The following is a 12,731-nucleotide window of genomic DNA, read 5'->3' as shown; positions in this document are numbered from 1 at the left end:
TCCAGCTCCTTCTAGTCATCACCACCACCCATGAAATGCAGTTCAGTCTCATCCACAGAACTCTGAACTAGTTGAGATATGAACACATGTTCCCCTGTCACAGAAATTATAACTTCTAGTGGAGAAGTGATGTAAGAACTTGATAAATAGATTTCAATACTATGATGTTGTCATAGTATACTATGAAATACTAGAATACATAGAAATACTGTGATGAGAGATTTGTCACAGTTCATCTGCTACAGTTTCTCCAAACAAACACTGTACCTGATCTGAATAATTACCTATACCAGAAGTGTTGCACAACTGTTTGTTCAGATAAATAGGAGTTCTCCAGTATGGGAAGAGAAATTACAGTAATGTGCAATGTAATAATGTTCTTTTTTTTTTTTTTTCCTAGCTGAGACGTGTGAAGACAGCTTTGTACACCGTGATTGTATCAGTTGTTGTCCACCAACCTGCACCTTTGAAAAAGATTGTCTTGGCAGCAACTTGCACTGCTTAGATGGCTGTTACTGTCCAGATGGTAAGTACTGTTACTTTTAGGTGAAAAACATGTTTAAAGATACCATGCAGCATAATAATAAAGTTGTGTAAATAGACTATGCTTAAAGTTAAAACCAAAAAATATTGTAATTTCTGCTTTAGCTGTTGTTACTCTCACTGTGAATCTGCCTTTTGCTGTGTTCTAAACATTTATCTAGTCATTGTGGTTTAGGATGAAATATCAATTAAAACCTGGAGCCATAACTAATGCTCTCTACAATGAGGGATAGCATAAATTTAATCCACTTTATCTGAATGACTCCTAAACCTACTGAGGTTTTCTTTAAACAGAATGTATCTTACACTCTGTACAAGAAACCTTCTTTTGATCTGTACTAAACAAAAAGTAGGGACTGGACTATGAACAGTCCTATTCTGGGAGGATTGAAGATTATCTGTTCTCAGAATCTTTGTATTTTTGACTCTACAGTTTTACACACTTCAGGCATATATTTTTCATAAAGCAACCATTCAGAGTGAAAACTGCTTTGAGAGAGCTATGTTGTTGATTGCTCTGGGCCATCTGCATTCACTAGGTGACTCTTCATGTTGGTCCCTGGCTAAGACTGATGAGCTCACCTTCTGGCATATTTGAGTATTTGAGTCAGATGGGGGAACAGCAGTGATCTGGAGTCCATTAACTTGTTTTTAATCTCAAATATAAACCTCCATCCCAATAGGTCTCATTATGGAAAATGGAACTTGTATCTCCGTGTCAAATTGTCCTTGTACTTATCATGGAACTGCCTTCTCTGTAGGCTCAAAAATTGAACAAGAATGTAGTAATTGGTATGTAAAAGCCTCATGTTTGTGTTTCCTCTGTCTGTGACTCTAGTCTGTAGTTAGTTTAACATGATAGTCACACTTAAAATTTAAAGAATAGTTCGTGTTTATGCTTTACAGTCTGAGCTCTGTGTATCACCAAAATACACAGACTATTTTATGGAAACAGTGAATTCAAGACCTGTTAACTATCTCAAAGCTCCTCTTTTTGATAAATGTCAAAATAGTGAATTTCTGTGTTTTGTGATTTTTCTTTTTAGTATTTGCACTGGTGGCATTTGGAACTGTACTGATCATGATTGCCCAGGTATATATTTAAAGATTCCTTTCTCTCCTCAGTGAACATAAGAGATAAACTTTTCAAAAGACAACAGATTCAAATACAGTCTAAGAGTTTGGGATGTGATTTTAAGAAAGATTTAGCAGATGCATGCCCAGCAGCATTGGGCAAGCTGAGGCAAAGCTGTTAACTGTCTGACAGTACTAACTGTGCTTTTTCCTATTTGGTTCCATAACTCAGTGTGTTACATTCACCTTTTCTCTTCTATCTCTTACTTGCACTCTAAGTGCTTGGGGACAGGCACCTTATTCCACAGACCAGCACCACACTATCTGTATGGTGGGCCATGTTTAAGGATGTCCTCGCTTCTAGATGCTGCTGTAGTGCAGAGAACAAGAAGAGCATTATTCTAATGCTCAGAATGCTATCTTGTCTTCCTTGTAACAGCAGTTCATGTCTCGATCATCATCTTTAAAGATTGCATGCCTCTGTAATGAGTTACTCAGACAAATATCTATTAGTCAAGTAGAGAAACTCCCTTGTCAGTTCTGTACTTTACACAAGATTATGCTATGAAACTTCTGAAAGATATATATATATATATATATGTATATATGTATTACAAATTAAGGAAACCCTTTTGAATGAAGTAGTAAACAAGACTTAGCTGGTGCTAAAAAAACAAACAAACAAACAAACAAAAAACCTTAACAGGGTGGATCTGTAGAGTAAAAAAGCTGACATAGAACCACTCCATATGTGTCTCGTATTTGTTGTGTGTGCCTGTGAGGGGTTGGTTATGATTAGTCTTATCCTAGGGACTGAATGCTTATTAACATTGGGAGAGGGTTAGTTGTGCTCTGCTGTGGCCTCATGTACTGAACCAAGGTTGGCGTGTATGTGCTGGAGACTTGCTTCAACAGTGCACTCCTGATCTGAACTGAAGCATGAATATAGATGCATCCTGAGGACAGAGAGTGTCCTCTGCTCACCTGGAATTCAGGACAGCCCCCATATTCGGACACGGCATCTCCATGCCTGCAGTAACAGGCTCCCTGTGAGGGAGGAGAAAGAAGCTTGTTCTCTCCTTTACATTCAATCACGTCAAAAGATGAAGCTGATTCCAGGAAACTTCAGTTGTAACAAAGAAAAAGCTCTGTTTTTTTTAATTATCTCTTTCATGTATTCTAGAGAATTTGTGACTCATATCTCACTCTAGTTAGAACCAAAGCTGCAAATGGGTACGTGCAACATACCTAAAATAGAAATAAGTGTCTATAATATATTTCACTTCCAAATGCTGTAACACCCATAAAGATTAAAGCTAGACTGGATTATGTGCCAAAAAAATAAGGGGAGAGTTTTTTTTTTTTTTTTTAATTATATTATATTTCTCATTTACAGAAGGACAGTAACTTCTTATGTCAGTGAACATTCTTATTTATCCTTTTTCTCTCAAGCTGAATGCTCCATCACAGGTAACTCTCATTTCACAACATTTGATGGACGTCATTTTACCTTTCTTGGGATTTGCCAGTACATTTTGGTAAAAGGCACTGGGAAAAACAAATTCACAATCACTTTACAAAAAGCATCTTGTGGACAGGTAAGTCACACTGTTATTGAACTTCCATAACAAACATGCGGTCATATATTTCATATGTATTTACTTTTGTAAAGGTGCTACTGTAAACTAGCAGTTTATGGTAACAGAAAAATATCATACATTGAAACCTTTTCACAGTTTTTTTTAAGTTGTCAAATTGCTACATGTTTTACTGTCCTTTGTAAAAGCAATGGTAACTTTCAAAGGATTAAGTCTAAAGAGTTATTAATTTACATACATTAAATAAACATATGTTTCTATGTTTACAGTACAAACAGTTGCATGAAGCTTTAGTACAGCTTTTGCTGACTGTATGGAGCGTGCTTAATACACTGACAATTAGGCAAGATATTTTTGTTTTATAGCTTTAGATATCTATTTGTTATGTTATAGCATATTTACATTGTTGGAACCATTCCTTTTAGAAAATTATTGAAAAGACTAAGCACCATACATATTTTTTTGAAAGTATTTTGGCAGATATTCAATGACAGGTCTTATGAATAGAGGTGTTTATAAAAAGTACTTATTTGTGAGACTTGATTTAAAGACATTTTTAATCAACTAGGCTGTTAGGGGAAAGGACTCTGAGACTGCCTCACAGCAGCCTGTGTGCTGGTGTCTCTGATTTTCTGTACATACCTTCTTCTGCATAGGTGTTGAGATTCCTGTTTCTGCTTTTCAGGTTGGCCTCAAGCATGATACAGTTGGTTAGGTAGCCACTGAGAGATAAGGCTGCTACTGAAAATGACCCTTAGCACAACTCCAAGCAACTTAAAAAGTTCCTGTGTGAAAACATAGAGGCCCAGGGGAACATAAGTTGGTTTTAGTTGGCTATGCGTCACCATTTGTCCTGTAAATGGTTTCATAAATTCTGCTTGGACAGCACTTTAAAACAATGGATGTTAGTTTACATGTCATCATTTTTTGATAGTCACACATTTATAAATTATTTTAGTATAATTCTAGAGAAATTATATCTTTTTGTCTGCAGTCAGAGGTCATGACTGTGTTTCAAGGAAGAAGAGAAGCACCTCCAGAACTGCAATAGTTTCTTTCTACTGCAGTACTATGTTTGGGCTCTGGTTGCACCAGCTTAGCCCAGATGTCAGAATTTTGCTGACACAGGTTAATCCAGCAATGAAGAGAACCCAGGGTGGACGTGCAAGTATGGTCTTGTGAACCCAGTATCAATTTTGGGGGATCTCTGTCTGCTCTGTCTACTATTAGACTGCCATAATAGCTAAAATGCATTCACCTCATTCTTACATCCATAAGCAATGTTTTATTAAGTCCTGCATTTAATTTTGGGTACTCAGTTTAATGCTTTGAATAATAGTTTACACCTGATTTACATGATGACAGTTCTCTCATTTTCTTTTTCTGTTTTCTCCCACTGTTTGCTTTTGCTTTCCATGCTAATATTGCCTTTGTTCTCTTTCTGATGTGAAATTTGTTTCTCCTTAGAACTTTGATCATGCCTGCATTGAGTCTATAACACTAGTTCTTGAAGATGATGCAAGCAAACAAGTAACTCTTACAAGAAATGGTCAAGTCCAAACTGGTCCTAATCAAGCTTTTAATCTTAATGGTAAGAAATAAAGAGTAGAGTTTTACCAGGATTCCCATTTCTTTTATATTCTCCAAAGCTTTTTAATTATATCTGTTTATCAGAAAAGGAATTTCTTCAAAGATAACATATGAAAAGTACAATCACTTACTTTTAATAACCTTTGTATTGGTTCCAGAAATATACCATTTCACCTCATGAAACTACGCCCTCCTTTCTTTGCATTTCTTATCTCGTAGAGCACCTAGAAATTCTACTCATCTGGTTTGTCTCTGTTTAGGGGGGAGGAGGTAAGAAAAAAAAAAACACACACACACAAAACAGAAGTTAAGAGAGGTTGAAAGTCGAAAGGTTGATGTTAAGGTGGAGCTTGACTGAAGTTTTTTAGAATGAATTGCATGGAATAGAATCCATGCACTCAGTGGGGTCTATATTGCTTTCAAGGCTGACTGATGATCTTGGGCAGGTTTCTTCACATTTTTGAAAAGGATAGTAAGATAAATTTACCTTGAAAGGATGTTATAAAATCAAGCACTGAAGGTGGGAATGATATAGCTAAATTTTGTATCTCAAAATGATCAGTAATAATTTCTTACTGGCGATACAATACCGGTCCTTTCCCAGCCTCTGGCAGTCAGGAGCTTAGGGAGTTCTGAGCTGTTGGCTGCAACTATTTCTTTACTTCATTGGATTTTACTAGTCATAGTTTTGCTTTTGACATTCACAGCATCCTATGACAAAGAGTTTCACAGCTCAGTTATACATGTACTTTTAATTATATCAAAATTCTGCTTCATAATTTTGCTGGTAATTTAATTTTGTATCTTCTGAATCAGACCTTATTGACTTGTCCCTTTTCACAGTCTATGACAAATACTACCTATGACAAATGTTTTAGTGTCACATTCTTGATAATTGGCTGTATCTGTTAAGTCTTATCAGCTCACATAAGCATTTTATCTTCACTGTCTGTATGTCTCTGTGCATAGAGGCTGCTGTGAAGACAGACCTGATTTAAGTCTGCAGCTGCAAGTAGCCAAACAATGTGTAGCACATGAATGCTGTGACTGTGAAATTTCCATTTCCTCGCATTATGGATGTGCTAGGAAGGAGAGCTGGGAATTTGATAGGGCCTTAGTTCACATACAATCTAAGTATGTATGTGTATGTATGAGATATACTGATGTCATATCAATAGCAGTAAGAGAGAACCTTCTATCTGAAGATTGCAATGAACTTTACAGACATCTGTTAATTTATCTTATAACATCCCTGAAGGCTAAGGAACAAGTGGTTTCTTGTCTTGTCTTCTTGTTACCAGAGGCATGCTGTTGCATTGCTTTTTGTAAAGAAAAAAAAAAAAGTGCATGTCGTTTCTGGATAACTCACAGGTACAGAAAGGTGAGATTTTTTTTACTGCTGACAGTAGCTGCAATACCTGATTTGTGTTGTTAATGAAAAAGATTTGTAGTCTTATAACTTTTGATAATAGAATAGAATGTGCAAAGTTATTTGGCTACAGGTGAGGTTGTACATAATCTATTTTATTTTAGGGATGAATGTAGAATCTGGAAATGGATTTCAGTGACTGCTTTTCTTTTCTTCTGCTATTTGCAGGGGCTATTGAAATTCGGAATATATCTTCCTTGTTTGTTCAACTAAAAACTACGTTTGGTTTGAAGATACTGTTTGCTAAAGATGGAGAGAGAATCTATGTTCAAGTTGATGTCAGCTGGAAGAGAAGAACATTGGGACTATGTGGAACTTACAATGGGAATTTAAGAGATGATTTTCTGTAAGTTAGATACAATACATTTAGACTGTTTTTAAAAACAAGTGAAAAGTTTTGTTGAATGTAATCACCTCATATTTTTATGTCATTAATTCTGTTGTACTTTATTAAAATAACCAATACAAAATATCTTAATTAAAACTTAGGCACTTCTAAATATAAAACTCATTAGAAAAGTCATTCTAAGACATTTAACTAAGTTGTTACAGAAAGCTTGAAGATTGGTTATTGGATCATGATATTGCTTGAATGCACGCTTTTCCCTCCCTGCTGCTCCCTAAGCATCAGAGCAAATAAATGAGCACTGATAAAAGGAGTGGATGACAGTACTAGTAGAATCCTCACCTAATTAACACCTACTACTGTTTGATTTTGTTTTCCCTATATCAAGTTCTAATGGAAAAATATATTCCTGAGCCACAGGAATAGTTTAATTAGAAGGGTACGTTTTCTTTATTCTTTGACTTAATTTTCACCAGAGTTCTCCAAGCTATTATATCTTGAAACTTTTCTAGTAATAATGAATTATTTTGAAATATGTAGTGAAAAACATAATCAAAATGCAAACTGCCCCCTTCTAGAATGCTGAAATAAGCTAAAGGGTTGATCTTCTGACATTCCACTGAACAAAGACCAAATCCTTCTCTCATTAATGCCTCATCCAACTTATTTCAGAGTAATTGCATGAAGTGTAAAGGAGGGCAGACTTTGGGTGTTAAGAGTATTTTTGCATGAGCAAAATATTGAGAAAAATCTTCACATACCCTCTCTTCTTTTATACTTAACAGACAGAAATTCTTTTGACATGTTGAATGTTGAATGTCTCTATGCATCTAAGGCTTTTTGATGTACCTTGTACACATGTTCTCATGTGTAGTCTGTGAGGGGAGCAGGATGCTTGCAGCGTTGATCTTTTCATTTTCAGTTCTCCAGCAGGGATGATAGAAGGGACCCCACAACTTCATGCCAACGCATGGAAGGTTTCCTCAGCTTGTTCTGTGCCTATCAACATTCCCGTGGTTGATCCCTGCAACATTAATCAGCAAAATGGTATGATTTCACAGGGCAATCTGGAATTATTTGTATCTTATTGCTACGGGACATTTTTGTTTTCTCTGTGAGTGAGTTTCACTGTTACTATTCATTAATGAATATATGTTTATGAATATAAAACTCATATAAAACTTAAGTTTTAAATGCACACTCTTTATTTTCCTTTTCTGTTTTGATAAAGATGATTTTTTTCCACACATTTAGCAAATAAACTAAAAAAAGTAAGTTGATCATTTTATGCTGGGCATACTGGCCACAAGCCCTAAATTTTGCTGTCCAGAATACGTGCAGAACGTTAGGCAGAATGGTGCAGTAGTCTTGTACTGTAGTCTTGTAAGTTGTTCCAGTTAAGAAGACCAAATGATATTTTTAATGCATGTTTACTCATTGAGAAAGAAAGTAATGGGACAGTGTCTTGTCTAACCAGTGTTCAGATCAAAAGTCCTGTCTCTGGCTTCTCCATGCTTTTCTAAGCTGTATTTAAAGGTTTCCTTATCCTCCATCTATGGTCTCTCACACAAACCAAGACAAACAATCTGAGATCTGCAGATTTGTTCAAATTCCTGACTGAAGATTTACTTTTGGCTTGTTGACATGCCCACATTTTATGTTCAACTTTCACTGTCTCCTTTCCATGTTGCTGTTCTTTCCAATTAATGCAGACAATAGAGCAGAGAGCAGTTGCCAATTCTGACAGAATTTAGTTTGGTGTTTTTAATGTTTCAGAAGTAAGGATGTGGGATTTGGCCATATTTAATGGGAGTGAGCCCAGAATAACCATAAACTTTTAAGAATCTGGGGCATTATAAGACTGTTTATGCCTCCAGCATTGTCTGTCTTCTAAAGCAGTATATGTCAGCCAAGTTAGCTCTATACAAGATACTTTATGCCTTACCTTCAGTTCTGTGTTTCCTCAGAGGAGATGGAGTTTGACATATAACTAAGCTGCTTACAGCAGGAAGGTGGACTAGATAACCTTCTGAGGTCCCTTCTAACCTGCATTTTCCTGTGATTATGGAAAAAACATTCCTCGGCTACATGGTGCTGTTGCATGTTATCACCTGTGCTGAGCCAGCAGAAGCATCTTTTCAGTCCTGCCACGATCTGTTTGTTTACTTATCTTGTCAGGCTATTTTTCAGTCAAGTCACATACACTCACTCCTTAAATCTTGTTTATAGATGGACTCCAGAAACCTTTGTGTCAGCGTGTAATATAGGAATGAACAGAGAGGAGGAAGGTTAGGGACACTCTTTTAGCAGCAAAATTGGTTTAAATATGACCCACACTATGGTGTTCCTGAGATATTCCACCATTGTAATGATAGCATGTTCCAGTGGCAGCAGTAGGGTCTGTTGGTACTAGAAGGTATATGGCTAGCCTGGGGCTTGTATGCTCCTGAGTTCCATTTTGCAATGCTTGCTGAGTTGACATGCCAAGAACAATATGGATGTTACCAATTTCAAAGCTAAATGTAACATTAAGTAGGAAAAAACATATTCCAAGCTTTGGAGGACTTTGCCAACTCCCTTGAAATATGTTATATTGCCATTTACATTTCCTTCATTGCTATAGGAAGATTTTATTTTATTTTATTTTATTTTATTTTATTTTATTTTATTTTATTTTATTTTATTTTATTTTATTATCTTATCTTATCTTATCTTATCTTATCTTATCTTATCTTATCTTATCTTATTTTTAAATAATTAACTGTTTTAAGTGGAGTTTGTTGTTGAGATAACATAACAATCTTAAACCACAGAACTTTTCAGAAATACATTGTATAGAAGATTTTGTTGTACAACTGGCTGATTATGTTTGGTGTTAATATTCTGTGCTATTAATTTGATTAATTGCTACATTAACATGGATCTGGCTAAAACAATGTCACTTTATTTTAGTTGGGTATGCTTCTCACTGTGATATCATAAATCAAGAAGTTTTTGCTCCCTGCCATGCCTACATCAGTCCAGCATTATACTACCAACTATGCCGCTTTGATGCCTGCAAATGTGGAAGCAGCTGTTTGTGTAATGCTCTTGCACACTATGCTTATGTCTGTGGAAAGCATGGCATTGCCGTGGACTTCAGATCTCATATTTCTTACTGTGGTGAGTAATGTTTGCAAAGTAGACACTCTTTTAAAATGTGTTAAATTTTAGAAATGTCACTGGCTTCATGAAATATAGCAATTGATGATTTTTTGGTGGAAGCTAGAATTGTGCCAAGGGCTAAAATCTTGCTCAGGGGGAGAATGCTGATAGCCTTATGTTAGGCATTTGAGTCAGGGACCCTGAGCTGACTCACAGAGGTGTCTGTCCCTTTCTGCTGCACACATTAGGCTACAGCCAGTAGTAAACAGTGTCAGGAAGCAGCAGAAGCAGGGCTGTTCCCTAAGGGAAGGTGAAACAGGGTGGTGGGAACTGCCCTGGGGTGGGCATGGATTTACCAAATGGGATACAGCATATTTGTGGCAGAACAGGGATTTGAAAGAGGACATTTCCAAATCATAGAGTGATGCCTTAGTTTTAACTGGACCATTGTTCCTCTCCTGAGTTACTGGATGAATGGAGATACACACCACTCACACATACACACACACAGAAATAGAAAATAGACTTAATTCCAGCCAAGGATTTTTCTAACATAAGGCCATCCTGAACATTTCTGACTTTAGAAATCAATTAACTAGTTTATTTTTCTCATGCATTTTAACTCACTCCAGAACAACAAAGGACCATTTTGCACTGCTGTTTTGGTGTCCCATGATATACTGTTTTGTTTTTTATTTTTCACATTTTAAGAGTATGCTGTTTTCCCTTCTCTCTCCCTCTCTCTCTCCCCCAGCTGTGATGTGTCACAGTGGTATGCTTTATCATCAGTGCTCTTCTTTTTGTAAACACTCCTGTGCTTCACTTTCTATGGCAAATATCTGTGGTGATGACTGTGCAGAAGGATGCAATTGTCCTGATGGGAAATACTTTGAAGAGTCGGTCAACTTTTGTGTATCAATGTAAGTCATACTAAAATAGAATATGTGCGTAGGCACATTTTTCTCTTTCCAGCAAGACTGAAAATAGTTTTTCTGCTGTTTCTCTCAATATGTAGACTGCCTAAGAAACGGAATAGCAAGCAATACATGAATATTTTTTACTAGGACCTGTAGTGACAGGACAAGGGGCAACATAAAGAGGGAAGATTTAGATTGGATATAAGGAAAAAAATCACAATGAGGGTGCTAAGACACAGGAACAGGTTGCCGAGAGGGGTTGTGGATGCTCTGTTATTGCAAGTGTTTGAAGTTGGGTTGGATGGGGCTTTGCATATCCTGATCTGGTGGAAGATATCCCCAAGCAGCAGGAGGCTTGGACTAGGGGATCTTTAACCATTCAATGATTCTGATTCTAAGATTTCATACACTGCTATGTACTAATCAATAGTGGAGCTTCTTCCACTATGTACGCCCTATTGTCTGTAAAGCCATCTAGGGAACATCAGAGAAAATATGTCATACTGCTTTAAAGAAGGGTGATGAAACTTTTTTTAATTCATGGGGAAGTATTTTCACATGAAACGCTTGTTTTTAACACTTAAGAAAAAATTGGAAGGGATGCACATAGCAGCACTCCATGAAGTCATAGTATGGAGAAAGTGGCTAGAGGTATTTTTACTTTCTCACAATGCAAGAATTTCCAGTTAGATGGAAGGAAATAGTCAATGAAAGGATATAGTTTCTGTAATTGTCTACCTACAGCTTGTAGCTTACAACTGTGGGTTACTGAGTTCAGGTACTGAGTAAAAACTAGAATGAATATTTATACAAATTTCAAGATTATTCAGAGATACTGCTGTTCATTGTGACATATATTTTGGAAAGATCTGTAAAGTTCATACTGTTGGGATGAGGACTGCTTCAAACAACTGAAGAGTGTGAGGTAACCAGGTATTGCTATATTACTGGGCGGCTTCTAGGAAATTCTGTTACTACTTCTGTCCTGTCTGGCTGGAACCCTGTCAAGGTCAGGGTTAATGGATTTTTCTATGACAATTCCTCTCTCCTATGATTTTTAAACTACTTTGAACAGGAACTACATGTTGCCACACTACTCCCATAACTAGGGAGGAACGCTTCTTTCTATAAGACTGTAATGCACAGAAATAGCACATACATAAGATGGAGATTGAGGAAAGGCCTGGCTTTTTTGAAGATGGTGGGGGTATCGCCATTAACTTCAATACAGATAGAGTGTTATCCTTTAATGTTAGAAGTATGTTGTAAATATAAATTAAAAGCATAGTATGGAATGGAATGGAATGGAATGGAATGGAATGGAATGGAATGGAATGGAATGGAATGGAATGGAATGGAATAGTCCAGATGAAGGGACCTTCAAAGAGATTGAATTAGTTAATTACAAAGCCTTCTTATCATAACAGCTTGATAATTGCCTTTAAATCCCATTTCATTTCGCTTTTGTATCTATATGTATAAATATTCTTTTAACAGATCTGCCTGTCGTTGTCATTACAAAGGCAAAGCCCTACAGCCTGGAGAAATCCTCCCTACACCAACAGGCTCCTGGTAGGTTTCAGTGCCAAGGGTTTTATCTTTTGTGTATTACAGCTCAGATGCTACTCAAGAGTCCTGAGATTTGTTTGTTTGTTTTTTCTTCACATAGAATGAAAGTCTCTTGTATCAAGATTTGATTTCTTTTAGACACTTATTGATAGGTAGCTTAATATAAATTGTATTGTATACTCAGTTATTTTAAGAAGAAGATACCATAAATATTCTGTAAGCCAGGGACTAAAGAGTATCTCAAAATACATGCATCAAGATTGCAGTGCTGTTCTTAGACTTGGGGCATTATGATAGCAAAATGAGGCTGGTATCCAAAGAATAAACAATGTGATTCTATCTTGGGAAGTCTTTCAAACAAAGGCCTGTAGGGAGCTATATTTGTGTCATTTTGTATTATGAATTTGTGATGGAATCATGGCCTCACTGAAATGAGTGAGGAAACCTCCCAGGTTTCCCAGTCAAACTTGTTCATTTTACAAGGAGTGCTCTCAATCTGCTAATTAAAAAACATGTCTGGG

At 36.5% G+C, this 12,731-nt stretch overlaps 1 protein-coding gene across 1 annotated transcript in view; it reads left to right on the top strand.

Moving 5' to 3' along the window:
* Positions 1-12,731, top strand: part of OTOGL (otogelin like) — a gene marked incomplete at its 3' end in the record, with an annotated part of 96,164 nt that overhangs the window by 18,386 nt on the left and 65,047 nt on the right. The window contains 10 exon segments of the mRNA XM_084305824.1: positions 401-526; positions 1,227-1,335; positions 1,590-1,636; positions 3,070-3,215; positions 4,683-4,806; positions 6,403-6,580; positions 7,503-7,627; positions 9,533-9,742; positions 10,479-10,644; positions 12,139-12,213. Coding sequence (XP_084161950.1) covers positions 401-526; positions 1,227-1,335; positions 1,590-1,636; positions 3,070-3,215; positions 4,683-4,806; positions 6,403-6,580; positions 7,503-7,627; positions 9,533-9,742; positions 10,479-10,644; positions 12,139-12,213 — 1,306 coding nt within the window.

Source organism: Netta rufina (genome assembly GCF_964035555.1).
Source record: "Netta rufina genome assembly, chromosome: 1".
Taxonomy (NCBI): domain Eukaryota; kingdom Metazoa; phylum Chordata; class Aves; order Anseriformes; family Anatidae; genus Netta; species Netta rufina.
The sequence above is the reverse complement of the archived record's forward strand: the minus strand, read 5'-3'. Positions and strand labels throughout refer to the sequence as shown.